Raw genomic sequence first — 27065 nt, 5'->3', positions numbered from 1 at the left:
TGATTTGGAGTTAGAGGGTGTTCCTTGGACTCTAGCCACGAGTATTCACTCCCTGTGTGACCTTGGGAAAGTCACCTTCCCTCTCTAGCCTTCCTTTTCTTCATTTGTAAAATGTGGCCATTTGGACCCACTCGCTCCCCAGGGCAAAACCTTAAGACTGAGCTTTGAGGCTGACCTTAGATAATAGCCTAGGAAGGCCAGGGCAGGGGGAGAGAGGCAGATGGGCTTTTATTAGTCAAGAACCCTGGTTATTGTCCCCTTCTCCCCACGGTCCCTCATGCCAAAACCTTCTTACTGTCAGAGACTGTCTCCCTTTCTTCCAGTTACCTGTGTGTGAGGGACAGAGAGACAGAGACAAAGACAGAGAGACACACAGAGGGAGACAGAGACAGAGACAAAGAGAGAGACAGAGGGACAAAGACAAAGACAAAGAGACAAGGAGAGAGGGAGAGACAGAGAGAGGAAGAAAGAGAAGGGAGAGAGAAAGAGAGAGGGAGGGGGAGAGAGAGGAAGAGAGAGAAGGAAGAGACAGAGACAGAGAGAAAGAGAGAGAGAGACAGAGAGACAGAGAGAGAGACAGAGAGAGAGAGAGAGAGAGAGAGAGAGAGAGAGAGAGAGAGAGAGAGAGAGAGAGGGAGGGAGGGAGAGAGAGAGGAAGAGAGAGAAGGGAGAGACAGACAGAGAGAGACATTCAGACAGACAGAGAGAGAGAGAGGGAGGGAGAGAGAGAGGAAGAGAGAGAAGGGAGAGACAGACAGAGAGACAGACAGACAGAGAGAGAGAGAGAGAGAGAGAGAGAGAGAGAGAGAGAGAGAAGGGGAGAATAAAGGACAGGCAAACAGGCTTTACATGGATGATAAGGGAAGCCTCCAATAGCCCCTAGATGCTGTCCTGTTCTTTACCTGACCTTCCTCCCCGAGGCCATACAGGTTCTCTTCCCTCCCCCAGAGCCTCAGTTGGCTAGGTAGGAGATGTAGATGAGAGCCTGGCTCTCTGGGTAGGACAACAGAGAGCTTGACAGAAAGGGCTGTTGGAAACTTTGGGTGCAGCCAAAGACCAGGCTAGTCTGGGCAGAGAGGGGAAAGGCAGAAGAGGGAGGGGGAGCTGCTCCTCTGCAGCAGACACAGTCAGAGCAGGGCTGGAGGCCCAGACTGGCATTACATAAGAACTCCTGGTCCCAGCTGGTTTCAATCAGTCCTCTTCCCTCTTTCGCTCCCTCCCTCTTCAGCCTCCTTTGTCTTCCCAGTGCTAAAAAGGGTAGCGGGGGTTGAGGAGCTCAGCAGGAGGCCAGGCCCTCACCCTCAGATTGTGGGTTGGGGGAAGGGTAGAAGGAGTCAGGAAGTCAGTGGGGAGGGGACAATGTTGTATTGTGGGAAAAATCCCAGATTTGGAGACTGGACTTGGAGAAACCATGAGAGAAACCAGAGACCTTGGCTCTGCTAATTAGAACCCATATGACCTTGGGCAAATCCTTTTCCTGCTCTAAGCCTCAGTTTCCCTCATCTGTAAAATGAGCTGCATGATCTTTAGGCTTCCTCCCAGCCCCAGATCAAGACTCACAGTAGGGAAACAACAGGGCTGAAACCTGTTCTAATCAATCCTCTGTGCATTCCCTATTCCAGCCCAACTAGACTGCTCCCTGATCTGGAACTCAGCATTCCATCCCCATCTTTAAGCCCATTTCTGCCTTTCAGTCCTTACCTTCATCCAGGCTCGGGTATCCCCTGATCCATGAAGTCCTCCCTGATCCTTCCCTCCCCACAGTTGTCAAGGTTCTCTCTCAGCTCAGAAATCTGGCATTTACTTCATCACAGACTCTGACTGCGAGCTGGAAGGGCCTTCAGAGGTCATCTTGTCCAGCCTCCTGGTTTTACAGAGGAGGAAACCAAGCCTGGGGATGGGCAGCCTGATTTGCCGTTGATCACATAGCCTGTAAACATCCCAGATGGGACTTAAACCCAGGTTTCTCCAAAGAGGAATTCAGCATTCCATCTACCATCTTCCCCTAAGAGAATGAGAGCCCAGGGAGGACTGAATCTGAAGACCCCAGATGGAGAGCTGGACCAGACCTAAGAGGACATCAAATTCGACTCCCTTGTTTTAGACTTGAGCAAACTGGGACCCAAGAAGATTCAATGTCTGGCCACAAGAGTACTCTGTCACCCAACAGAGTGCCTTGTGCAGTGTTAAAGATGATAAATTAAGAGCTGCCAGGGACCTCGTCTAATCCTACCTCCTGATAGTCTAGAGGAGCCCCAGAGAGCACAGGATAATAGAGCAGAGACCTTTGAAGCCATCCAGTCTAACACTGCCATTTCACAGAGAAAGCTAAAGCCAGAATGAATGAAAGGACTTGTCCAAGACCATACAATGAGTAAGTAGCAAAAGCCAGATTTGGATCCATGTTCTCTGATTTCAAAATCCTTCTTATTCTCCCCACCTAGTGGGATGTCTAACTGTTAAGCTGAATTGAATTAATTTAGTTGGAGAAGTTACAGAGCTCTTGCAAACATCAGCTTCTTTATTAATCTTGGCAACAGCTCTGTGATATAGTGGAGATGGAGGAGGGAAGGAGGGAATGTTTACTCCCATTTTCCAGTTGGGACCCAGAGAGGAAAAAATCTCAACAGATCTTACATGTTGAATTGGTTTCATATCTGAGACTAAAACCCAAGGTTCCTGGTTCCCAATTTGTGTTATCTCCATCACCTTCTGCCCACTAGAAGTGAGGGAAGTACTTAGGGACTCATAAATACAGTCCTGGGTGGGATAAACCCCTTATAACTCTCTTCTTTGCCTCTGGTGTTCTCTCTCTTTTTTTTAGAGGCATAGAGAATTTTATTTTATTTTTATTTGATCATTTAAAAATATTATTCATTAGAAACAAAGATCATTTTCTTTTCCTCCCCCCCCCCCTCCCGCCACCCCCTCCCATTGGCGATGTGTGATTCCTCTGGGTATCACATGTGTCCTCGATCCGAACTCATTTCCATGTTGTTGATGTTTGCATTAGGGTGTTCATTTAGAGTCTTTCCTCAATCATTTCCCCTTCATCCCTGTAATCAAGCTGTTGCCTTTCCTCCGTGTTTTTACTCCCACAGTTTATCTTCTGCTTGTGGATAGTGTTTTTTAGATCCCTGCAGATTGTTCAGGGACATTGCATTGACACTAATGGAGAAGTCCATTATGTTCAATTGTACCACAGTGTATCAGTCTCCGTGTACAATGTTCTCCAGGTTCTGCTCCTCTCACTCTGCATCACTTCCTGGAGGCTGTTCCAGTCTCCATGGAATTCCTCCACTTTATTATTCCTTTTAGCACAATAGTTAGTATTCCATCACCACATATACCATCCACTGGTGTTCTCTTGATAGAGGTGTCCACACCTGGCTTCCACTCCTCCCAAGGATCAAAGCCCCCACCCCCCAGGAGCCCTTGGCTTCCCTCCCTCCCTCCCTCCTTTCACCTCCAGGCTTTTGCTCTCAACAAGGAGGCAGCCTAAAATGTGGGAACAGCATAAACATTGGCATTGAAGAATCTCAATATTAATTCCAGTTTTGCATTTTAAACTCTGTGAGATTGAGCAAAACATCTCAAGTTCTGGAGGCCTCAGTTTTGCACAATGGTGGCACAGAGGAAGTTGATGCAATTATTTACAGTTAGAGAACCTGAGAATGAATCCCATATCTCTCTCTGTGTGACCTTGGAAAAGTCACCAGATGTCTCTGGATCTCAATGTGTTCCTTTGACATATGAGAATTTAGGGGAGATGATATCACAGATTCTCAGAGTCAGAAGGGACTTCAAAAGGTGTCTAGACCAAAGCCCTACCTGATCAATAATAGTCCCTCTTTGATATCTCTAACTTATGCTTGGAGACTTTCAGGGAGAGGGACCTCACTACCTCCTGTTAAAGATTTAGAGAGTTCTGGAAATTGTCTGGAGAAGGGCATCCAGATTAGAGAGGTGCCTTAACTATTCGAATAATGCAAAGAATACTGGGGTATTTAGATTGCAGAAGACTGGAGGTGGGGAGTGGAGAGCAGGAGAGATCTCTTAGTACCTTTAAGACTCTCAGATCTTTTTTTCCTTCTCTAAGACTTTTCTTTTCTCAAAGGTTCTTTTTGGTGTGATTTCTTTGTCCTGTGCCCCCCCCCCCAATCTCCTCTCCTCTACTGGTCCATTTCCCTATGCCACCCCCTTTGGTTCTCCAGTCCCTCCCCTTCTTGCATATTTTCCCATACTTTCCATAAGAGTTTCCAGGAGAGCTTGGTGACCACAGGCTCCTGATCCAGACAGCATGGCCCCTGGGGACTTCAAAATCCCCATTCCCCCTCCCTGTGCCCCAGTACTGCTGACTCAGTCTTTCAGGGGTAGTGTGTGGGAGGTGGAGATGTCTCCTTTTCTATTCCCTCTTTGTCATCCCCATCACTGTATCCTTCTCCATTTCTATCTCCATCCTTACCTTCATCCCCTTCCTTTTCCCCATCCCCACCCTCATCTCCATCTTCATCCCTATCCCACTCCCCATCCCTATCCTGGAAGACTGGTCCAGTTCCAAGGCTTTGCAGAGGCTGCAGAAACTGTGAACTTTCCCAGAAAGGCTGGATATGAAGGTCATTCCTCAAGACTTCCCCATTCCTGTGCCAAGAGAATCCTCCTTAGACAGGGCATCTTTGCATGACATTGGGGAGGGGGACTAGATAGTATCTCAGAGAGAAGGACCATTACACAGATTCTTTCCTATACCCATATTTATTTGCATTTCCCTGCATTAGAATGTAGACAGCTTGAGGATAGGGACTGGGCTTTGTGCCTTTCCTTGTGTCCCTAAAGGTTAATGCAGAGTCTGGTACACAGTAAGTATCTAATTAAAGCTTGCAGATGGATAGGACTTTAGACCTAGAAGGGGAACTTTATTTAATTTTTTTGGGGAAAATTTTATTTAATTAATTAATTTGGAATATTTTCCCATGGTTACAAGATTCATTTTCTTTCCCTCTCCTCCCCTCTTCTCCCTCCTGTAGCTGATGCGCAATTCCACTGGGTTATACATGTGTCAAGACCCATTTCCATATTATTGATGTTTGCACTAGGGTGATCATTTACAGTCTACATCCTCAACCATGCCCCCATTGATCCATGTGATCAAGCAGTTGTTTTTCTTCTGTGTTTCTACTCCCACAGTTCTTTCTTTAGATGTGGATAGCATCTTTCTCACAAGTCCCGCAGAATCGTCCTGATCTGCTAGTAGAGAAATTCATTACATTTGATTGTGTCACAGTGTATCCATCTCTGTGTAAAATGTTCTCCTGGTTCTGCTCCTTTCACTCTGCATCAATTCCTGGAGGTCTTTCCAGTTCACATGGAATTTAGAAGGGGAACTTTAGAAATCATCTCTAGGGATTCCTACTTTGGGGTCCATGAACTTTTTTTTTAAACCCTCACCTTCTGTCTTGGAATCAATACTGTGTATTGTTTCCAAGGCAGAAGATCGGTAGACTAGGCAATTGACTTGTATAGGGTCACACAGCTGGGAAGTGTCTGAGGTCAGATTTGAATCTAGGACCTCCCATCTCTAGGCCTGACTCTCAATCCACTGAGCTACCCAGTTGCCCCCCATGAACTTGTTTTTAAAATATTTTGGTAACTTCCTAAGTAATCCCACCTATTTTATTTAATGCATTTAAATAAAATGCATCTAAGAAGAGGTCTATTGAATTTGCCACACTGAAAAGGGGACAGAAAATATTAAGAAACCCTCATTTCTAGTCTACCTTTCTTATTTTACAATAGGGGAAACTGAGGCCCAAGACAGAAAAGGGATTCTCCCAAGGTCACACAAATAACAAAGCCAGGACTCAAACTCAGTTTGTCTGACTTCACATTCTGTGCCCTTCCCCTTTCCTCCTGGCCTTTTCATCTTTCAGGACCTAAACATCTACTAAAAACAACTGACAGATTGGGCAACTGAGGTTAAAGGAAACAAAAATGCTTGACCATAGGGCATGGAGTTATTGGCAGAATCTGAACTAGAGGGAATCCAGCCAGGTGAATATTGCTGCTTTCATTTTGTTCTTCTCAAAAGTACCAAGTGGGACATCAAGAGAAAGAACTGTGGGAGTGGAAATCCAGAAGAAAACACCTGATTTATCACCTGTTTATAGACGCATTTGATTTGGGGTTTTGGTTTTTAAAAGGTTACTCTATTACAAATGTGAATAATATGGAAATAAGTTTTGAGTGGTAATACATGTATAAACCAGTGGAGTTGCTTGTCAGCTTCCCAAAGAGGGAGGGAAGAGGGGAGAGAGACAACATGAATCGTGTAATCATGGGAAAAAATATTTTGAAATAAATTAATTAATTAAAAGAATAAAAAAGTCAAGTACCAAATGGGAAAGAGAGATCCTGGGGTCTCTCAGCTTCCTATCAAATCAGGCCCCAGAGGCAATTTCTTCTCCTCTTTCCACACTAAAGTCCTTGGTCTTCCCTGGGATCACCCTCATCTTTGCTGCTAGGCAGGAAAACCCAAGGGAAGGCTAGGTCATTGGGCTCTGCCAAAGGACAGCTTTGTGCCTTGCTTCCCCTTCCTCCCTACCCATCTCTCCCTCAGGGAGACAGCCCTGTGCCCCATCTCTTAGAAATGGGGCAGCTTGGGTACCCCCACTCTCCACCACCAAGAACAATCGGATGCCCAATTCCCCCTCTCTGTCTAAACTTCTCTATTGTTTCTATTCTCCCAGCCTTGGAACATCTCGTGCTCCCTCATCTAGGATAGCAACAGCTTAGGGACAGCTCTGGCTCCCTCTCCCAGCTTGGAGACAACCTTCTCTTCCTCCCCACCTCAACTCCCGGCCACCCATGGAGAGCCTCTCCATAGAGGGATACCTCAGAGAGCCCAGTTTGTTGCCCCCTCTTCCTAAGAGTCCAGGAGGCCAGGTCCCCGGGGTGGGGGAGGGAGAGAAACCCCTCTCCCACTCCCCGTCCCATCCTCAGCCCTCTGCAAAAAGAGGGGCCCCGAAAGCCCAAATTCCCCTTCTCTGGCCTGGTCCCTCCTCTCCTAGCCAGCTTCCTCCAGCTATGTTTGATCCCTAGGGGACTTCCTTTGCCTCCAAAGACTTTCGAAGACTGTGAAACGCTCTGGATGTGAAGGGAGACTATCCTAATGGTGGGGCTTCAGGCACCGTGGTAGGCTGTGGTTGTTTCTGAGCCTCCCCCCAGCCCCATCTATGGATCCTGGCCCGGAAGGCTGCTGACGTGGCTCGAGCTGGAAGCCTGTTGTTTACAAGGGGACGGGGTTGCCCACTGGAATTTTTCCACCCACATCCTTGTTCCCAAGGCCGAGTCCCACAAGTCATTGAAGGGTTAAATCTGGGAAATCTAACCCTCATTTTATCTGAGCCAAACCAGAGCAGGGCTGGGAGGAAGGGGGGGGGGCGCTAGAGGGAGGGATCGAGGAGGAGGGGAAACCTGGGACCAGCTCGGCTCCCTCCCGCCCGCCCGCCTTGGCTGGGTCCTGATGCCAGCAGACAGTTATTAGTACAGCGATGGGCCAGGGAGTCAGAGGCAACCGGCAGCCCCGGGCCTGACTAAGCTGCTCAGCCCGGCCTTCATGGTGAGTCATGAGGGATGGGGGAAGGTGAGGAGCCCCCTCCCCTGGAGAGCCAAGTGTGGAGGGAAGGGTGCAACTCTCCCCGGAACTGGCTGACTTCCCACTGGAGGAGAGGCCCCTTCCTCCAAGGCTCTCCTCCTGCACTCCATTCCCTCTTCTTTCTCCTCCTTTGCTAATTTCCCACTGGAGGCAAAAGACCTGGGTTCGAATCCTGACTCCACAGCTATGTGTGTGATCATGAGAAAATCAGAACCTTTCTGGGCCTGAGTTTGCTCATCTGTTAGTTGAAGGCATTGGGCTGATTGATATCTTCCCCGAAGTCTCTTTCTGCCTGGCATCCTCTGATTCTCCCTTCTCCTCCTTCCCCCTGCCAGAGGGAGAAGCCTGGCCCATAACCCATCTCCCCTGCCAGTGCCCTGAGACCAGCTGAGAGACCCCCTTCCCTCTCCCCTCATGCTCTCCTTCCTCCCAGACCCTCATGTGCTGGCCAGATCTGACTCATCAGAAGCTCCAGCTGCAGAAAAATTGGGATGGGATGGGGGGTGGGGCATAGGTTGACTCCCTTAATTCCTTAAACACAGCCAGACTCTTCTGTTGGGCTGGGGTCTGAAGGGAGTCCCCCTTCTAGCCCCTGACATTTTTGATCATTGGGGTGACCACGCTTCCAAGGGAGGAGAAGGGAGGGGAGGGGGCTTTTTCAGGCAACAGGGCATTTCCTTCCCTCTCTACCCCCAACAGGATAATGACCCCACAAAGCTAGTCTCCCCAGGGCCCCTCTCTCTAAGGCTGGTCCTACAAGGAAGTGTCAGCATCACAGACCTGTCACGCAGCCAGTCAATGGCTTTGCTTCCTGCTCCCCTGGAGCTGCAGAAAGTTTGCCTTCCAGCCTAGCTCCCAGCTGGGATTCTAGGGACCAATGGGGAGAGAAGAGGGTCTGGCTCTAGGAAGCAGAGGCGAAGGGTAGAGATGTCCTGCCCTTGGCCTCTCACTTGGAGGAGAAAAGCAGGGGCTTTGTTGTGGAGTAGAGTGGGAACTCCTTCCCTATTCTGACAACCTATTACATTTCTTTTTAATTCTCTGAGTCTGAGGCTTGCTATTCTATCTCCAGGAGGTTCCCAGGAACATGGCCCAAATGGTTTCAAATGGGGAAAAGATGGGTGGGGGAACCTTGCAAATAAAATGATCTCTTCTCTCTCTGGTTCTCTGTTCCATCACTCTGACCCTGAATGGCTCCTCTGGCCCAGGCCAGAATCCTAGGGTCTGGAGCCAGGAGGACCTTACAGATGGTTTCGTCCTAGCTATGCCTCCTCCCATCTGGAAAGCTAGCCCTGGCCCTGGGCTCCAGAGAGGGGGATGTTGACCTTGATTACTTTGTTGCTTCTTGCTTTAGAAAGCTCAGCTAGTCAGATAGTCTACTTCATCTGTACTTTGCAGAATTTCCTGGAACCCTTTACAAAAAAAAGTCATTGTAATGGCCAGGAGTGGGAATCGGGAACTAAGACAGAGCCAGGGAGGATGCTGGTATGGGGGCAGGGGCAGAGGGGGACCCTTAAGTCCCGGGGTTCAGGCAGCTGCCTCTTCTACTTATCCATAAAGCTGGTCCTTCACCCAAAGCCTGGTGGGATTGCTGGACTGAGTCAAGGTCACCACAGACAAGGGCTGATTGGTGTGGCTGTTATTAAACAACTCTTTGTTGATCTAGAATTGCAGAATAGAATTATAGAGACTATCAACCCTGAACTGAGCAAGAATCTCTCCCATAACGTCTCTAGCAAATGGTTATCCTTCCTTGCCTAGAAACTTCCAGGGATGGGTCACATTTACCATTTGGACAGGTCTAATTGATAGGAGAGAGATTAGAACCAGGGTCTTTTCTGTCCCAGATGACAAGCCCATCCCCTTTCCCTTCCCTTGGACCTCTGGTCCTCCTCTTCCTCATTCAGGTCACCATGGCAACAGCCTCCCTGACTCCCAGTTGGGCTGCTCTCTTGATTCCACTCTTGGTGCTTGGGATGCCCACTGAGGAGCCCACACCTGAGACACCTTCCCAAGCCCCAGGGGGCTGCCAGCGATGCTGCCAAGGACCAGATTCCCAAGACTCTTCAGGACCCAGTCCATCTGTTGTTCCCTATGTTCTGCCCGAGGTGAGACCCTACATCAACATCACCATCTTGAAGGGTGAGTGTCCAACATGCTGGTACCTGATTCTGCCCCTCTGCTGGGGACCTGGGGAGTGGGTGGGACTGGGAGAATGGAGTCCCCTCTAGAAGCAGACATCCAGTGATTCAACAGACTCCATTTGGTGGTTAAACAGTGCCATATTATTCCATAACCTTCTAGAGCCCCTTTTGGTGATGTGTATGATCCATTGGAGTTCTGGGCAAGCTTCCCAGAGTGCTATGTACATTTCCAGCTACTTAGGAAGAGTAACTTTCCAATACATTGAGTCAGCCCATTGGGACCACAGGTCATTGGACAATAGGTTTTAGAGTTGGAAGGGATCTTAGAAAACATTTAATCTAATCCTTTTATTTTAGTGATGAACCCCAGCACCTCCATGCTTTCCCCTTAAGTAGGATAAATTTCCCCAGAGCAAAATGGAGCATTTTCACAAGACAAAGCCGCTAAGTAGATATTCAGGGGCCAATAGGCATATTTTCCCCATCCAAAAATGCCCCCTCCTTAAGTTTAGGTCACTTCTCCCTTTCATATTACACGTAAACTCTAGGCCTATTCGTGTTCTTATCTGGTGTTGATATGGGCTTAGGATGCCACCTCTCCCAGGATATTTTAGTAGGGGTCTCTAGCACAAGACAAAGATAGAAGAAAACCCTAGAGGATGGTTCCAGCATCTCTCCTCTGATAGTCGAGTTGATAAAGTCTTCAGACCCCTTCTCAGAATCATATTTTTTTAAATACAGAAATGAAATACATGGGATTACAAAGGAAATCATCTATTTTTTAAACCTTTATATTCTCTTAGAATCAATTCTAAATATTAGTTCCAAGGCAGAAGAGCAGTAAGGGTTGGACAATGGAGGTTAAATAACTTGCTCAGTGTCCAAAAGCTAAGAAGTATCTGAGGCTAGATTTGAACTCAGAACCTCCTATCTACAAGCCTGGCTCTATATCCACTGAGCCACCTAGTTGCCCCCCTCAGAATCATATTTTTAATACAAAAATGAAATAGATGGGATTACAAAGGAAGTCAATTATTTTAAAATATTACGATAAAAAATTTTAACAAGTTCATGGACCCCAGATGTAGTCCAGCCCTCCAGTTCTTAAGATTAGAAAACTGAGCTTCAGGGAGATGAGAGATAAATAGCCCTCATTCACACTGAGCTTAACAGAGAAGGAATGTGAACTCAGGCTCTTTTGGATCCCAAGATAATAGTCTTTCCACTATCCCATGCTTAGTCTTAGTCTAGCCAGCAATTTCTTTTTTATTATTTTTAAAATTTTAATTGATAAATTTAGAATATTTTTCCATGGTTACATGATTCATGTTCTTTCCCTCCCCTCCTCTCTACCAGCCTCCCATAGCCAATGAGCAATTCCACTGGGTTTTAAATGTTTCATTGATCAAAACCTATTTTCATATTATTAATGTTTATAATAGAGTGATAGTTTAGAGCCTACATCCCCAATCATATTCCCATTGAACCATGTGATTGATCATGTATTTTTCTTCTGTGTTTCTGCTCCCACAGTTCTTTTTCTGGATGTGGATAGGTTCTTTCTTATAAGTTCCTCCGAATTGTCCTGAATCGTTGTGTATTCTATTGTGCCACAGTTTATCCATCTCTGTGTATAATGTTCTCCTGGTTCTGCTCCTTTCGCTCTGCATCACTTCCTGGAGGTCGTTCCAGTCTCCATGGAATTCCTCCACTTTATTATTCCTTTTAGCACAATAGTATTTCATCACCAACATATACCACAATTTGTTCAGCCATTCCCCAATTGATGGGCATCCCCTCGTTTTCCAATTTTTGGCCACCACAAAGAGTGCAGCTATGAATATTCTTGTACAAGTCTTTGTCCTTATTATATCTTTGGGGTACAAACCCAGCAGTGATATGGCTGGATCAAAGGGCAGACAGACATTTAAAGCTCTTTGTAGCCAGCAGTTTCTGAGTGAAGAAATATGTCCAGTAGAAAGGGCTCTGGGTTTAGAGTCGTAAAGACCTAGATTTGATGGCTGGTTTTTCTGCCCGCGACCTGGGCAAGCTGAACAAGGCAATTGCTCTTCCTGGACCTCAGTTTATCCATGTGTTCTATCTCTTTCTGGTTAATCATATGAACTTAGAGTACAGGGTCAGGGAGGGTCATTACATTTAGTTCTCCTCATCATTTGGGTGAGCCTCCTGTGGCCCCTTGGATCATAACTCTTGGGAGTAGCCTCTCCAACCTTAGCATTGTGTTTTCTCCTGGGAGGTTGTTAGGAAGATTCTTCTTCACTCTCATTGCCACAATATTGCCTAAACAGTGACTACAAACCTTCCAGGACTGGAACCTTTGGGCATTGGCTCTCTCAGGCATGTGTGATGCCAAAGATGGTTCCCAAGAGGCTCTCTAGTAATAATCCCTTACTATTCTCTGCACTAGTCCCCTGCCTTGTAGCTGTATCACATTCTAGCTGGGCTTTCTACTTTTGCAAATAGATACCCGCTCTCACAAAGATCTATAATTGTCCTCAGTAGAATCCTTCTGGCTTTATTGCCTGATTTACAGACTACTCCATAGTCCATAGGCTAGCTTAAAGATTTGAAGGTTTAGGAACTAATTTCCAATCGCCTCTTTTTTTCAGATGTCTCTCTGGGGATCTGGGAAGATTCCTAAGCAGTCCACTGATACAGTAACTCCATTGTCCTTTCTTGGAAACTTTCCCCAGTATCTACTATCTCCACCCAAGAATCTGCAGCAGTATGCAAAATTCTTTCAAGGGCACCCTTATAACAGTCTATTTCCAGTTAGCCTCCATCCAACACACACACACACACACACACACACACACACACACACACACACGTCAACAGTCATTGATGATGATCTAGACTCATGTCTGAACGTCAGTCTTTCTCAAAATTGGGCATCTTAGTACCCCTCTTCCTTAGTACATCTATCTGCCTTGGAGGGTACCTCTGCCTAGTTCACTGGGACTAGCTCACTCCATCCTTGTAGGCGTATACCTTTGACTAGCTCACTGCTGGGGCAGGCTGGCTTCTGGGATGCTGCTAGAGCAGTAATTTAGCAATCTCTCCCCCCCATCCTAAAAATATCCTTCTGGATGAGCCCACAAATTTCAGCTTTGACTCACAACCACAATTCTGAGCTTAACCAAAATAATGGCTCCATCCCTTCCTAAGGAGGAGGCCCTGGGAACTTCTGAGTTTGACTAGTTTCTCACTCTCCCTTATTGTAGTCAGTTCCCTTGTAAGCATCAAGACAACAAAGTATGGAGTAATGAACCAGTTTATAAAGATACAGTAAAGAACAAGGGAAATGGTGAGAGGTGGGAGCTGTAGGAAGAAAGTGTGGTTTTTTCCATTAAAAAAAGTTAATAAAAATAAAGAACATGGAAGGAACTAGTTATCAGTGGATAAGAAGAGGCATCAAGCTGTAACGGACCTCTCACTTTGTAGATGATTTCCTCATCTGAGGTACAGATAGGAGAAGAAACCTGTTCATCATCAAACTAGTAGTGAGCAGTAAGTAGATCAAGGATTTGAACCTGGGTCCTCCAAATCCAAGTGTAGCATTGTCCTAGCCCCTTTAGGAAAGCAGGGGTCACAGCTCACTTTCAGGCAGGTGTCATTTCTAGCCCTCCTTTTTACCAGTCAGTTAGGATCCATGCAAACAAAACCTCAAGTCATTGCTAGATCGTCTTTTTTTTATGAATGACTATAAGAATAACTAGTTCTTTTTATATATATATATAAACCCTTACCTTCTGTCTTGGAGTCAATACTGTGTATTGGCTCCAAGGCAGAAGAGTGGTAAGGGCTAGGCAATGGGGGTCAAGTGACTTGCCCAGGGTCACACAGCTGGGAAGTGTCTGAGGTCAGATTTGAACCTAGGACCTCCCATCTCTAGGCCTGGCTCTCAATCCACTGAGCCACCCAGCTGCCCCCTAACTAGTTCTTTTAAAGCAATATAATTTCATTTAATTCTCATTACAATCCTGTGAGGCAGGACCTATTCTCATTTCCATTTTACAGGTGAGGAAACTGAGATTGAGAGAGGCTAGTCAGAGTCATATAGTGAGAAAGAGACTGTATCAGGACTTGAACTTGGGTCCTCTTAATTCCAAAACTAATACTATATCCACTGGGCTCCTTAGCTAACTACATTAAATAGCTTCTTGAGAAACAGTGTCCATTCTTCTCTGCTCCCCAGCTTCCTTTTTCTGGTCAGCATCAAGTTTTCCAGTTCTTGGCCCTGTCATTCAGAGGCACTCTGGACACATCATCAGACCGCTGGCTGCTCCTCACTGCTAGGGCAGCCTCTGCCTCCGTTCGCTGAGCTGGCTTGTGGGACTTCTCATCCCCATCACCCTTGGGTCTCATCCATCTTCCTCTTGGCACCTTGTCATTTTCCTGGAATCTATTCTCTCTCTTCCCTCAGGGCATGTGCCTTAGACCTGTGTGGCATTATGGGAAATTCTACACTGTACACAGCATCTGCATCCTCTCCTGGCCAGTCAAGTCAGGAGAGGAGGGACCAGCCTGACTATTCTCAATAAAAGCTGTGGGACCTTGGACCAATTATCAATCCTCTCCTGGCCTCACATTCCTTACTGGTAAAACGAAAGGACTGGGTTACAGAGCCTGTAAAACCCTTCCATCTCCAAATCGGAACCATCTCTTGGCACACATAAAAAGGGGGTTGTAGAAAAAGGTTCTCTCTCTCAAGTCTAATGGGGGAACTTTTTCCATTGTGATGGGGAAGTTTCGGCAGAACCATGCAAAGATATGGGCACACTTTCTTGGAGGGAATGGATATCTGAAATAACCCATGTAAGAAAAGGACCAGCCCTGGGAATTCACCCCCATGTGCTTTACTTTGCAGGAGATAAAGGAGACCGGGGTCCTCTTGGGATGCCAGGGAAGATGGGCAAGGAAGGCTCCCGAGGGGATCGTGGCCCTCAGGGGCCCAAAGGGGCCAAAGGCCAGGCAGGAAGCCCAGGGGAGCCATGCCAGGCACGGTACTCAGCTTTCTCTGTGGGCCGCAAGAAGGCTCTCCACAGCAGCGAGGACTACCAGCCCTTACTCTTTGACACAGTCTTCGTGAACTTGGACGGTCGATTCGACATGTTCTCTGGCCACTTCTCGGCCCCCATTGCCGGCATCTACTACTTCAGCCTCAACGTCCACACCTGGAACTTCAAGGAGACCTACCTGCACCTGATGCGCAATGAGGAGCCCACCGTCATCCTGTATGCACAGCCCAGTGACCGCAGCATCATGCAGAGTCAGAGTGTCCTCCTGGAGCTGGCCTCCGGGGACAAGGCCTGGGTCCGCCTCTACAAGCACCAGCGGGAGAATGCCATCTACAGCGATGACGTGGACACCTACATCACCTTCAGTGGCCACCTCATCAAGCCAGGGGATGAGTGACCCCCTCATCTCCCCTCATCCACCCCCAACCCCTGCTGTCATTCCCCCAAGGTTTTCCTCCTGAGCTCTTCTCTAATCTCCTCCACCCTCAGCCATGGCAATGGCAGCTGGGGGGAATTCAAGACACTTGGGTTCTTTCCCCAAATATTTGACTTGAGCAAATCACATTCCCTTCTGGGCCTCAGTTTACTCACCTAGACCAAAAGATCTCTAAGGGCTTTTCCATCTCTCAAATTCTATGATCTGGTCTCCTCCATCTTCTTTTCTCCTGCTCTCTTCGTCCTGAACTTTCTTCTTTTCTGCTCCCCTTTCTCTCTTCTCCCTCTTTCACTTCTCCTCCACTCTCCCTTCTCCATTATCCTTCTCTCACCTCTTTTCCTTTTCCCTCTTCCTTTGCTTCTTCCTCCTTTTCTTCAGAGTCCCCTCCTCATCTCATCTCATTCATTCATTCATTCAATATGAATGTTTTGAAGCCCCTCTTATCCTCCAGGCACTGTGCTCTAGGGTACAGAAACAACCAGGAAATACTTCTTGCCCTCAGGGAGCTAACTTTCCACCAAGCCCTCATTTTCCTCCCTGTCTCTCCCTCACTCCCTTCCCCACCCAAGAGATTCTTCCTTTCCTCTGAACCTCCCCAAATGTCCTCCCCATGGCTCTGGATGAGTCTTCTCCTTTTCCTTCACCCATCATTATGACTTCCTCATCTACTACCTCCTACCCTTTCCCCAATTTCCCTCCTGCCATCACTGCATCCAAAGAATAGATGCTAAAAGACAAGAGGCAGGGGGGATGTCTACAGCCTGCCTGTGGGTACAAAGGCCAGATAGATCACATCTCAGAGCTGAGGCCAGATCCTAGAAGATGGCCCTTAGCTGTCCACTCCGTAATGGTTTCTTTTCCCCCCTTAAGAGGCTCCACGGAACAAGCCTTTATAAACAGCTGGCCCACAGCTGGAATGCCTCCCCCGTGTGGCCTCTGGGCATCCTCACACTTCCTTCTGGGGGACAGGGTCTTTTGCTCCAGCCCCAGACTTTGGCATCATCTACTCCCCTGTTCTCACAGGACAGAGGCAGACACAGAAGGGGCCCTCATTCTCTCCCTTTCCTCCATGGGTCAGCTGCCCAGTGACCCCAGGGCCCACACATTCTCTTCTGCCCTTCCCCTACCCCAGCCCCTACCTAGGGCAGGCTATGACCTAAAATGTGAAGCTCACCTTTTTAAATCTCCTCCGCTCACTGGTTCCCATGGTGCTAAGGAGACAGAGCTCAGCCTTCCCTTCAAGCTCATCTTGGTGCATCCCAGGCATGGCTGGGCAAAGGGGAAGGAGGGAAGCCTTGCTTCTCTCTGAGCTGATCTGGGATAGCCGGAAAGGAGAGAACAAAGGGAAGGGATGTCAAGCTCCTCCCGACCCCCAAGAGAGAAGAACAGAAAAGGGTGGACGAGATAAGCTCAGCTCTGGAAGCCTAGGATTCTAAGAGAGGTGAGGGGTCCACGATGCCATCCCATGTCTCTCCTATCATCTAAAGCTCTTTCATTTCCAAGGACCTTGGGCTTTGCCCTGCCTCCAGGCATCATCTCTCCCAGGAAAGCTCAGGAAACGAGGAGAGAGACCACCAGGGGTGGCATCAAGGGGAGAGCAGGCAGAGCTGGGACCCTCACTTCCCTCCTTCCCCACTCCCCCCATGGTGCCTAAACCCTCTTGTCCAGGATTGGCCTCCAGCTCATTGGTGCTAATTCCTCCCGACCTTCATGGGGGAGCGGGGCAGGCCCTGGTGCTTTTGTGGGCAAGTCCCACCTGGGGGTGGGCTCCATGCATTCACTGGTGCTGGGGGTGACCTACATATGCAACTGCAACCAAGGTCACCGGAGATGTGCCTCCAAACCACAGCGACATTTCGGTCTTGTCTCAGGCTGATTAAAAAGCGTGCTATGTTTTTCTCAGCATTTACTCGTATCTCATTCTTCTCTGGGCTGGTCCCTGCTGCTACCTACTTCATGATCCCCAGCTGCTGGAAGGAACCAAATGTGGGAGCTGGAGGCTGAGGGGCAAGCCCACCCCTAGTTTGTCCCTTTTCCAGTCCTCAGACAGACTCCGTCCACAGCCAGGCTGCTCAGAGACAGTGAAAGGAGGCCTCGGACAGAATCTTTGGGTTCATTGCACAGCATTGGCCGTCACCTTGGGGTCCAGTTCCTTTAAGGGGCAGCCAGGTGATCCAGTGGATAGAACGATGGGAGGAAGACTTTGGTTCAAATCTGGTCTCTACCACACACTAGCTATATGTCTTTGGACAGTTCAGTTAACCTCTGCCTCAGTTTCCCCACTGTAAATGGTGATAATCATAGTACTTTACCTCCTAGGGTGGGTGTGAGTTGTAAACTGTTTAGTTCAGTGCTTAGCACATAGTAGGCATTTCATAAGTATTTGTTTCTTTGTTCCCTGCTCTCATTTTACAGTTGTGGAAATGAAGGCAAAGAGAGGTTAAAGGAGTCACTCCTGGCCAACCAATCAGGAGCAGAGCCTAGATAAGGGTCCTTAACCTGGAGAACAGAAAATTTGTCCCCTGCCCTCAAGGGGAGGAAGGGAGGGAGATAGATCTCATCTCTAGATATCTCTGACTAGATCTTAGGGGGTCCGTGAACTTGAATGGGAAATTAATTATATTTAACATATAATTTATGTGTTACATATAAATTATATCATTTAAGTTTTAATTTAATTAATAAAATTGGAGAATGACTTCTCTACTATACATGTTTAACTTTTCAGCAACCTTTGATTTCCTTTGTAATCCCGTATATCTTAGAGTGTGCACTTCTAAACAGCCTTCTTAGAGGAGGTCTAAATTCTTCCCCAGATGGCTGGAGGGGTACATGAAGCACACCAGCTGGCTTAGCCCAGGTCAGAAGAAGGCAGGATTCGAACCCAAACCTGATTCTGATGATTATAAGGCTGTTCACCTTCCCTGGATCACCAATCATATAACCTTGGGCAAGTCAGTCTTCCCATGCCTCAGTTTCCTGCTCTAAATCCAGGATCTCAAGATTCCCTTTGAAAAGAGACACAGTTTTGTTTGTTTTTTTTTTTCCTCCTGAAATAGCAGATATCAGTTACTTTAAGGTGGGATCCAGTGATAGAAGGTTGGGGAAGAGAAACAAGAATCATGTCATGGTCAGAAGTCAGGAGAGTTGGTTCAAGCCTAGTTCTCTCCATAAGGCACTCTGTGTGATCTTGGACAAGTCACTTCCTTTTGGGACCTCTGTTTTCCCTGTAAAAATGAGTGGGCTTGGGGCTGGTGGGGAAGTCAGTGAAATTCAACCAACATAGGCATTGCCTCTTCTCTTCAGAGCCTTAGACTAGGTTCAGGTTAGACTGGATGAAGTCTGATCTCTTTCTAGCTCTGATGTTCTTGCAAAGGACAGGCGAGAGAGATTAAAGGGCTCTGGGAGAAATAGGGGAAGCCAGACTGGGGCATTCGCAATGACTTGGAGCGTATTTAGGAATCTGCTGGGTGGGTCAGTGGACTAACCCACTCTTTGGGGATGGGGAAGATAGAGTTTCTAATCCCTCCCATCTAATCCTCCTTCTGATGACCTGGAAATTGATTTTCACCAGTCATTATCACAAGATCCTAGACTTCAGGCTGGAAGGGACCCAGAAGCCAACTAGTTTACCTCCCTCATTTTACAAGCAAGAGAAACTGAGAAACAGTAAATGACTTGTCTACAGGCACAGCTAGCCAGATTTCAAAGCTTGGTTCTTTGACTTTAAGAGCTAACCTTTTCTTTGTGTTTTTAATTATTTTGTCAATGAACAAAAATTTACTTTCTTTTCCTCCCACTCTCCTTCCCCCACAAATGATAACAAAAATAAAAACCACATAACAAATCTCCAGCCCTCATTTCTTTGCATCAGGCTGGAAACCTGCAAAGTCAGATTTCTTTCCGATCCAACTATCCTGTCTTCCTCTTCAATGGCTGAACATCTTGAGAGTTTTGCGGGCTCTCTGACAGATAATGCAGCAGATTCTGGACAGGGTTTGCCACAGGAGACTCTTTAAATGAGGCCAAAAGTTGACAGGAGAAGTCTTTACTTCCTACCTCAAGCTCTGCACAGACCTCCATCTTCTATGGGGTGGCTGAGTTTTTTATAAAGCTTTAAAGCTTGCTGAGATAAGCTGGACAAGTATTTGTCCTATCTATATGCACACGCTTATGTACATGGAATCATTTTCTATCATGTCTAATTTATAGATGGCCAAACTGAAGCTCAGAGAGGGGATGTGATTTTGTCAAGCCAGTTTTAGGTAGGACGTGAACTCTGTCTGCCCTTGGCCAAAGATCCTAGGAATTGCTAAGAAGGTAGCTCTTTCCCCAGACTTGAACAGCTTTGCTTTAAAGCAAGGGTTATTAAACTTTTTAGTGCCTTGGGCCCCTTGGGCAGTCATTCTATGGACCCCTTTTCAGAATCATGTTTTTTAAACATGAAATAAAATACATCAGTTTCGAATAGAGACCAATTAATTACATTGTGATACAATGATCAGGCAGCTAGGTGGTTCAGTGGATTGAGAGCCAGGTCTAGAGACAGGAGGTCTGGGTTCAAATCTGACCTCAGACACTTCCTAGCTGACCCTGGGCAAGTCACTTAACCCTCATTGCCTAGCCCTGACCACTCTTCTTCCTTAGAATCAATACACAAACTGATTCTAAGACAGTAGGTAAAGGTTAAAAAAAAAAACATGTTTAGACCTCAGTTTCCTCATTTGTAAAAATCAGAAGAGAAGACCAGAAAATTTCTAAGACTCTAATTCCAGAGCTTAAGCTGAATATCCCCATGACCCACTAAAAACCTTTTCCCTCAGTTCCTTCCACATCTCTTCCAAACTGGTTGAGTTTCACTTCTTACCATTCTGTTTTGGGAAGTTGTTCAGATGGGCGAAGGGCACCCAGCTGGAGAGTGAACCTGCCATTAACCAATCTATGATGCACTATAGGCCACTTCCTCTCTATTTTAGTTTTCTTATCTGCCAGAAGAGATGGTGATGAGACTGAGGAACCACTAAGTGACCACTAAGAGCCCTGCTAGCTCAGATCTCCTTCTTGCTTTCGTAATCATCATCTCCACCTCCAAAATGGCAGAGCTGGCTTAAGCTAGGGTCTTCTTACAGGCTCAACATCAATATGGATCCAGGAATGGTCTGGTTAAACTCCTAGATGACTGAATACTTCCAATTGGAGACTTTGAGTCAGGGAGCTAAGGGAAAAGATCTGATCTCTGGCCATGGGAATTAGGAATCTCACACTAGGGATAAAGGAACCCAAGCCACACATTACGAGGAGAATCAACAGGCATCAATGACCCATAGAGGGATGGATAGAAATGGAGGGAATCTTGGAGACCTCCAAGAAAGGGCAGCTCATGGGCTGAGCTCCAAGACCATGGCAGATTTGGCAGAGGAAGAAAGTAGGGGGACCTTCAGAAAGAGTGATCTGCTGGACTCCCAGCTGCAGTCGCTCCTTCATGATCATGGGGGACTCTTTATTCTCCAAGATCCCAATGATCATTGGAGGGGTGGTGAAAGGACAAGCCTGGATGTTAGAGATCCTGGCCCACCCTTCATCACCTGTGCTATCACAGAAATGCTGATCATCGTCTTCCCAGTCCTCAGTTTCCCCATCTGTAAAATAGGAGATAGCAGTAGGGTCTACCTTGTAAGATTTCAATGAGATACTCTGTTGTTTAATTTAAATTAATATCCAAAAATTCCAAGTATTATATTTTATAAGATTTATTAGTAATCACTGGAAGTAGAAGAAATAAAAGAACAAAGTACAAAACTTAAATATGTGAATAAACTTCTCCTGCCTGGCACTTACCCAGTCTCCAAAATTGAGTTCCCAGGAGAAAAGAATAAGAGGGAGGAGCTACACAAAAACATATTCTGTGTAGAAAACTATAAAATACATGTGTAATTTTCATATAAATGCTAGCTATCATGATGATTAAATCAATAAAATTAAAGCCTGGATAATATATTATATATTATGCAATATATCCTATTATCCAGGCCTAAACAAATTAAATTATATGTAATTATATTATTAATTTAATTATATAGAATTACATATGAATTATGCATTTATTATATGTGTATCTATGTGCATATGTGTGTATAGACAGATATGCACATATATACATATAGATAACTAGATGCACAATGGATAGAGCACTGAGAAAAAGTCTGGAATATCTGAGTTCAAATGTGGCCTCAGATACTTATTAACTGTGTGGCCCTGGGCAAGTCCCTTAATCTTGTTTGCCTGGGTTTCCTCATCTGTAAAATGAACTGGAGAAGGAAATGGCCAACCACTCCAGTATCTTGGCCAAGAAAACCCCAAATGGGGTCATTAAGAGTATGGAGGTAGCACTGGACCTGGAGTCAGAAAGACCGGAATTCAAACACAGTCTAAAGCACTTACTAGTTGTGTGATCCTGGGCAAGTCATTTAACTTCTGTTTCCCTTAATCCACTGGAGCAGGAAATGGCAAAACCGCTCTATTGTCTGCCAAGAAAACCTCACAGACATTTAAATGGTCCACTGGATCAGAGCGGGACATGACAGAACAACAAACAATCTGTATAATCCAGGTTATGAATTTTGTTTGTTTCTCTTTAAATCTCTAGATGTATTTAATTTAATTGCCAAGCTATAGACTCTTCAGAGGTGGGCAAACAGAATGGGGAAGAGCTTTAAGAAAGGAACTGGGAAGGCTTAACTTGGAGAAGAGACGGCGGGTGGGCAGGCTGGCTTCAGAAGGGCTATGGTGGGGACGAGGGATTGGCTTCCTTCTGCTTGGCCCCAAGGGAAGGACCCCGCAGTCGATGGAGGGGAGGAAGAGAGAAGGGGAAGATGGAGCTGCAAAGAAAGAGACGAGCTCCGGCTTGGGGTCAGGAACTACTTCTTAACAGCGAGAGCTCTCCCAGAGTAGGATGGACTGCCCCAGGCAGCAGTGAGCTCTCCGTCCCGGGAAGCTTTGAAGCAGAGGCTGGAGAGCGGTCACTGGGGCTGTAGTAAAGCGGGGTTCTGCTCGGGGAGGGCTGAAGCAGATGGCCCCAGGCCTTCCCAGCACGGAGAGGCTGGGACATGAGATAACAGGCAGAAACGGGACTCAGGGTTATCCAGCTGTGAGGGATTGTGGGAGCTCCGGGGGAGTCCGGGGTCCTAAGCCAGAGAAGGAAGTGATAAATTTTCTGCTCCTCCTTCCATTCCCGCCGCCCTCCCCGCCCCTTCCCCATCTGCCCATCACAGTAGCGCGCACACCCCACTGCCACGTGTGAGTGCAGTGGGAAGTTGGGGGGGGGGGGCGGGCAGGAGGGAGGACAAAGCTGTAACCCGACCAGGAACAGATGCAAAGAGAGTTAGAGGAGGTGTCGGGAGGGGGAAGAGGGGGAACCAGGGGCCAAGCGAAGGGAGGAGGCAGGAAGGGAAAGATTTCCAGGACATGAGGAAGGATCACCAGGGCTAAGCCTGCCTTGGCAGGGATCAGGGGCTGGAGTCAGAGCTGAGAAAGTCAGGAGCCTGGAGGAACCTGCCCCGCTCCGTGGTCTTGGGCAGGGAACCGACCGTGAGAGGTCAGCAGGAGAGTGGCCATCCTGGGCTCACAGGCGCAGCCGTGCATTTTACAGAGGTGGAAGTCTAAGGCAAGGGGCCAGGGAAGACTTGCCCAAGGTCACACGGTTAGCCATGGTGAAGCTGGGGTCTCCCTCAGGTCTTGCAGCTCTGGAGTGAACTATTCAGTCTGCTTCTTCTTAGAGGCGTTCTACAGTGGGAAAGACACCAACCCTGCCCAGAGGGCCTGACTCTAAGCCCTAATCTTGACATTTGCTGCTGTGTGACTTAAGGGAAGTCACTAAACCGCTCTGTGCCTTCATTTGGGGCAGATAATCATACTTCGCTAGCTGTGTGATACTCAGCACGTCTATGCCTTTTGTTTTCTCATCTTTAAATTAGGAGGCAGCTAGGTGACATAGTGGGACCTAGGGTCAGGAAGACCTGAGTTCAAATCTGTCCTCAGGCACTTATTACCTACATATTTTGAGCAAGTCATTTAACCTTTATTTGCCTTAATTCCCTGGAGGAGGCAATGACAAAATGTTAAGGGTCTTTGCCAAGAATACTTCATGGACAGTATATGGTTCAAGGGGTCACAAAGAGTCAGACATGATTTAAATGGTTGAAAAACAGCCAAAAGAGCCCTGTTTCCAAGGTGGGGTGGTAATGGTGCTTAACAAAATTCATGTCTGGGGGCAGTTAGGTGACTCAATGGATAGAAAAGGTCCTGGGTTCAAATCTAGTTGTGTGACCCTGGGCAAGTCACTTAACCCCTATTGCCTAGCCCTTACCACTCTTCTGCCTTGAAACCAATACACAGTATTCTAAGATGGAAGGTCAGAATTAAAAAAAAAAACCAACAAAAAACAAAAAACAACCCATGTCTGATCTACTCCGATTCCCTCTGGTTTTGCCCTTTAATTTAGCCAGTGTGTATTGTCCATTACAACTTGCTATCTTGTCTTGTGACCATTATTTGTGTCTATTGAGCCTTGCTTGTGACTCAGTGGTGCTGGTGGGGCTGTGGGCACATTTATCCTGGCATTCAAGTCTCTCCATGATCTAGGTCTCTTTCCAAGCTTATCCTACACTGTAGTCTCCTACACATCCTCTATGCTCTAGCCAACTTGGACTATTTGCTCTCCTCCAAACATATTTCCTGCTCCTCCTCCCCAATATCTCTCTGCCTCTGAAGCTCTGATTCACCCTTCCAAGCCCATCCGTACCAATGCCCCTGCCCCTTACACCACTGAACCTCTCAGGCATAGTCAACAAATTGGCCAACACTTGTGTCTGCAGCTGAGCTCAGGCTCTGTTGGATAAGCGCTGAGATGGTTTTCCTTGCAGAGATCACTGGGAACTCTGAACTCTGCCATTCAGCTCTGTACAAATTGACCAGGGTTTGTCATCAGGGTTCCCAGATGTTTGGATCTCTCCCTGGTGATGGGCCATCCGATCCAAGGCTACAGGACTTCTTTACCCACCTACAGCTTCCAGAAGCCAGTTCCCCAGGCACTCACTCCTCCAGACTCATATATTCACTCAGCTGGAATCAATCCAACAAGCATGAATTAAACACCTATTATGTGCCACACACTATGTTAGATATTGGGGGCACCAAGGCAAAAGTGAAACAGTCCTTGGATCCTTGACCTCAAGGAACTTTCTCCATTCGTTACTCCATGCAAATGTCAAATAATGAATCTGGAACCCCTTCCATCAGCTTTTGTTTTTTTAAAAAAGAGATTCTTGGAAGGGAAATGCTATAAAAGAAAGGAATTTATTGGTGATATTGGGAAGCCTAGGCACTGTGGCACTCTAGAGGAAAGCGCATATTTTGTGGTCTGAACAGAGAATTGGCACTGACATCTGCCCTGAGCTGCCCAGCCATTTCTAACACTCACTCCTTAATATTCTATACCTGAGAATTGCCTTTATGGTCTTTGGAGTTGGAAAGGGCTTCAGAAGCCAGCTAGTCAACTACTACAAACAGGGAAACTCAGGGTCAGAGAGGCTAAGCAATATAGGGAAGAAGGGTCAGAGGTGGGATTTGAACCTAAATCCTATCATCCTAGGGATCCTATTCTTCTTGAACTCCTAGACACTCACTCCCTGGCATTCTATTTCCTTCCAATTCCAACCTCAGATCTATGCTCCATTCTCTCTCTGCCTCTTTCTGTCTCGCTGTCTCTTTCTCTCCTTCTCCTCCCCTCCTTCCACTTTACCCTTCTTTCTTCCTCTTCCTTTCCTTCCTTACCCCTCTTGTCTTATAGCCCTACTTAACTTCACTCACTCAGCAACCACTCCGGCTGTAACATTCAGATTTTTGGTCAATGAGCATTTATTAAGTGCCTATTAGGTGCCAGGCACTGTCCAATCCTTGGCCTCGAGGAACTCATTATCTAATGGGGAGAGCATATACAAACAACTATGTATAAACAAAGTAGAGACAGGATAATTTGGACATAATAAACAGAAGGAAGGAGAAAGAAAGGCTTCTTGGAGAAGATTGGATTTTAGCTGAGTCCTGAAGAAAGTTGGGGAAGCCAGGAGACAGAAATGAGGAGAGAGAACATTCCAGATATGGGGGTGGGCAGCCAGAGAGAAGGCCCAGGGTCTGGAGACGGATCGTTGTGGTCAAGGACTAGCACAGAGGCCAATGGACTGAATTGAAGAGTGTGGTGAATGGGGGGAGTAGGGCAAGGTATAAGAAGACTGGAAAGGTAGGAAGGGACCAGATGGAAAAGACTTTAAAAAGCCAAATAGAAGATTGTGTATTTGATCCTGGAGATGACAGAGAGGCAGTGCAGTTTATGAAATTGGGAGTGGGGGATGTGGTTGCTACAGTCTGATCTGAGTCGTGCCCATTGCTTCTAGTTCTGCCCTAAAAATAAGCAGATTCCTTCTTCTACCTGGTGGTACTTGGCAAACTTGAGGGCAGCAATCATCCTCCACTGAAGTTCAATGTCTCCAGGTTAAACATCTCTAGCACCTTCGATTCCTCTTCTGGTGGTTTGCTTCCCAATACTTTGGCCATGTTGCCTGTTCTCTTCTGAATATTCTTCACTTTGTTGATGATCCCTCTAAAGCTCAACCTGAACAAAGGGCTTGTTAGCCAGGGCAAGACTGTCACCTTTCTCTTTAGTCTCTATGTTTCTCTCTTTTCTTTAAAAATTAAACTAAATTTTATTTAATGTGCCTCCCCTAAGACAGCCCAAGTGTGCATGAATTGTGTAGGCTACCATCTTAAACCATTGGCACATGAGCTCGTGGTCCACTAAAACTTTAAATCTTTTGGACAGAAACTGGTATCTAACCAAACCTCACCCATTATATAATTCTGCTATTAATTTTTTTTGATACTGAGTGTTTTCCCATTCATTTCCATTTTGCTAAACTTGACCTGTTGTTCTAGGCTTTCCTTCCCATCTTCCTTCCTTCCTTCCTTCCTTCCTTCCTTCCTTCCTTCCTTCCTTCCTTCCTTCCTTCCTTCCTTCCTTCCTTCCTTCCTTCCCGCCTGCCTTCTTTCCTTCCTTCCTTCCCTCCCTCCTTCCTTCCTACTTTCCTCCCTCTCTCCCTCCCTCATAACCGTCCTTTCTGCCTTCCAATTTTTAATTATTCACTGAGTTCTACATGTATCCCAATTGTTATTTTCAGATATCTCCCTTTTTTGTGTGTATTACTTTGAAATGCTTATGTCTCTCTTGTCAGAATTCCATTATTGAGGCTGTTTCATCCCCCTTGGTGCAATACCCCCTGTAGAATTTTAGATCATGATTCCCAAATTCCCTCCCCCCAAACTCCAAACTATCTAATCATGATGGCTTCCCTCTCTCTGCTTGTCCAATCCACAGTCATGCCCTTCTAAATCCCAGAAACTAATCTAGGTCTGAAGTGCTCTCTGCAAACAACTAACTGTGTGGATTCATAGCAGTGTCTAGGCTGTGCATTACTGGCAATAAGATCTCTTCATCCTCTTTAAATTCCCTTTGTGAGATGAAGCGGAGGAAGGGTCTGGGATAGGGCAAACTAAGTGCATTGGGATATTTACAAAATGGATGGAAGAGAAAAGGCATGAGGACAGGGGAGAGGGAGTTGGAAGGCATGGATCACAGGACTAAGAGACCAACAATATGGTACTGGAAGGGACCTCACTGATTACCTACTTCAAAGCCTTCATTTTACAGATGAGCCCAGAGAACCTGGGAGTCTTTTCAA

At 46.7% G+C, this 27065-nt stretch overlaps 1 protein-coding gene across 1 annotated transcript; it reads left to right on the top strand.

The window, feature by feature from the left end:
• The first annotated feature begins 7468 nt into the window (after positions 1-7468).
• C1QTNF6 (C1q and TNF related 6) lies at positions 7469-17178 on the top strand. The gene is made up of 3 exons (XM_001376333.4): positions 7469-7618; positions 9559-9793; positions 14687-17178. The coding sequence occupies exons 1-3, from the start codon at positions 7616-7618 to the stop codon at positions 15232-15234; spliced, it is 786 nt and encodes a 261-aa protein (XP_001376370.2). The 5' UTR covers positions 7469-7615; the 3' UTR covers positions 15235-17178.
• The last annotated feature ends 9887 nt before the right edge of the window (positions 17179-27065 follow it).

Source organism: Monodelphis domestica, chromosome 5, assembly GCF_027887165.1.
Source record: "Monodelphis domestica isolate mMonDom1 chromosome 5, mMonDom1.pri, whole genome shotgun sequence".
Lineage (NCBI taxonomy): Eukaryota > Metazoa > Chordata > Mammalia > Didelphimorphia > Didelphidae > Monodelphis > Monodelphis domestica.
Note: the sequence above shows the minus strand (reverse complement) of the source record. Positions and strands in the feature narration are given on the sequence as shown.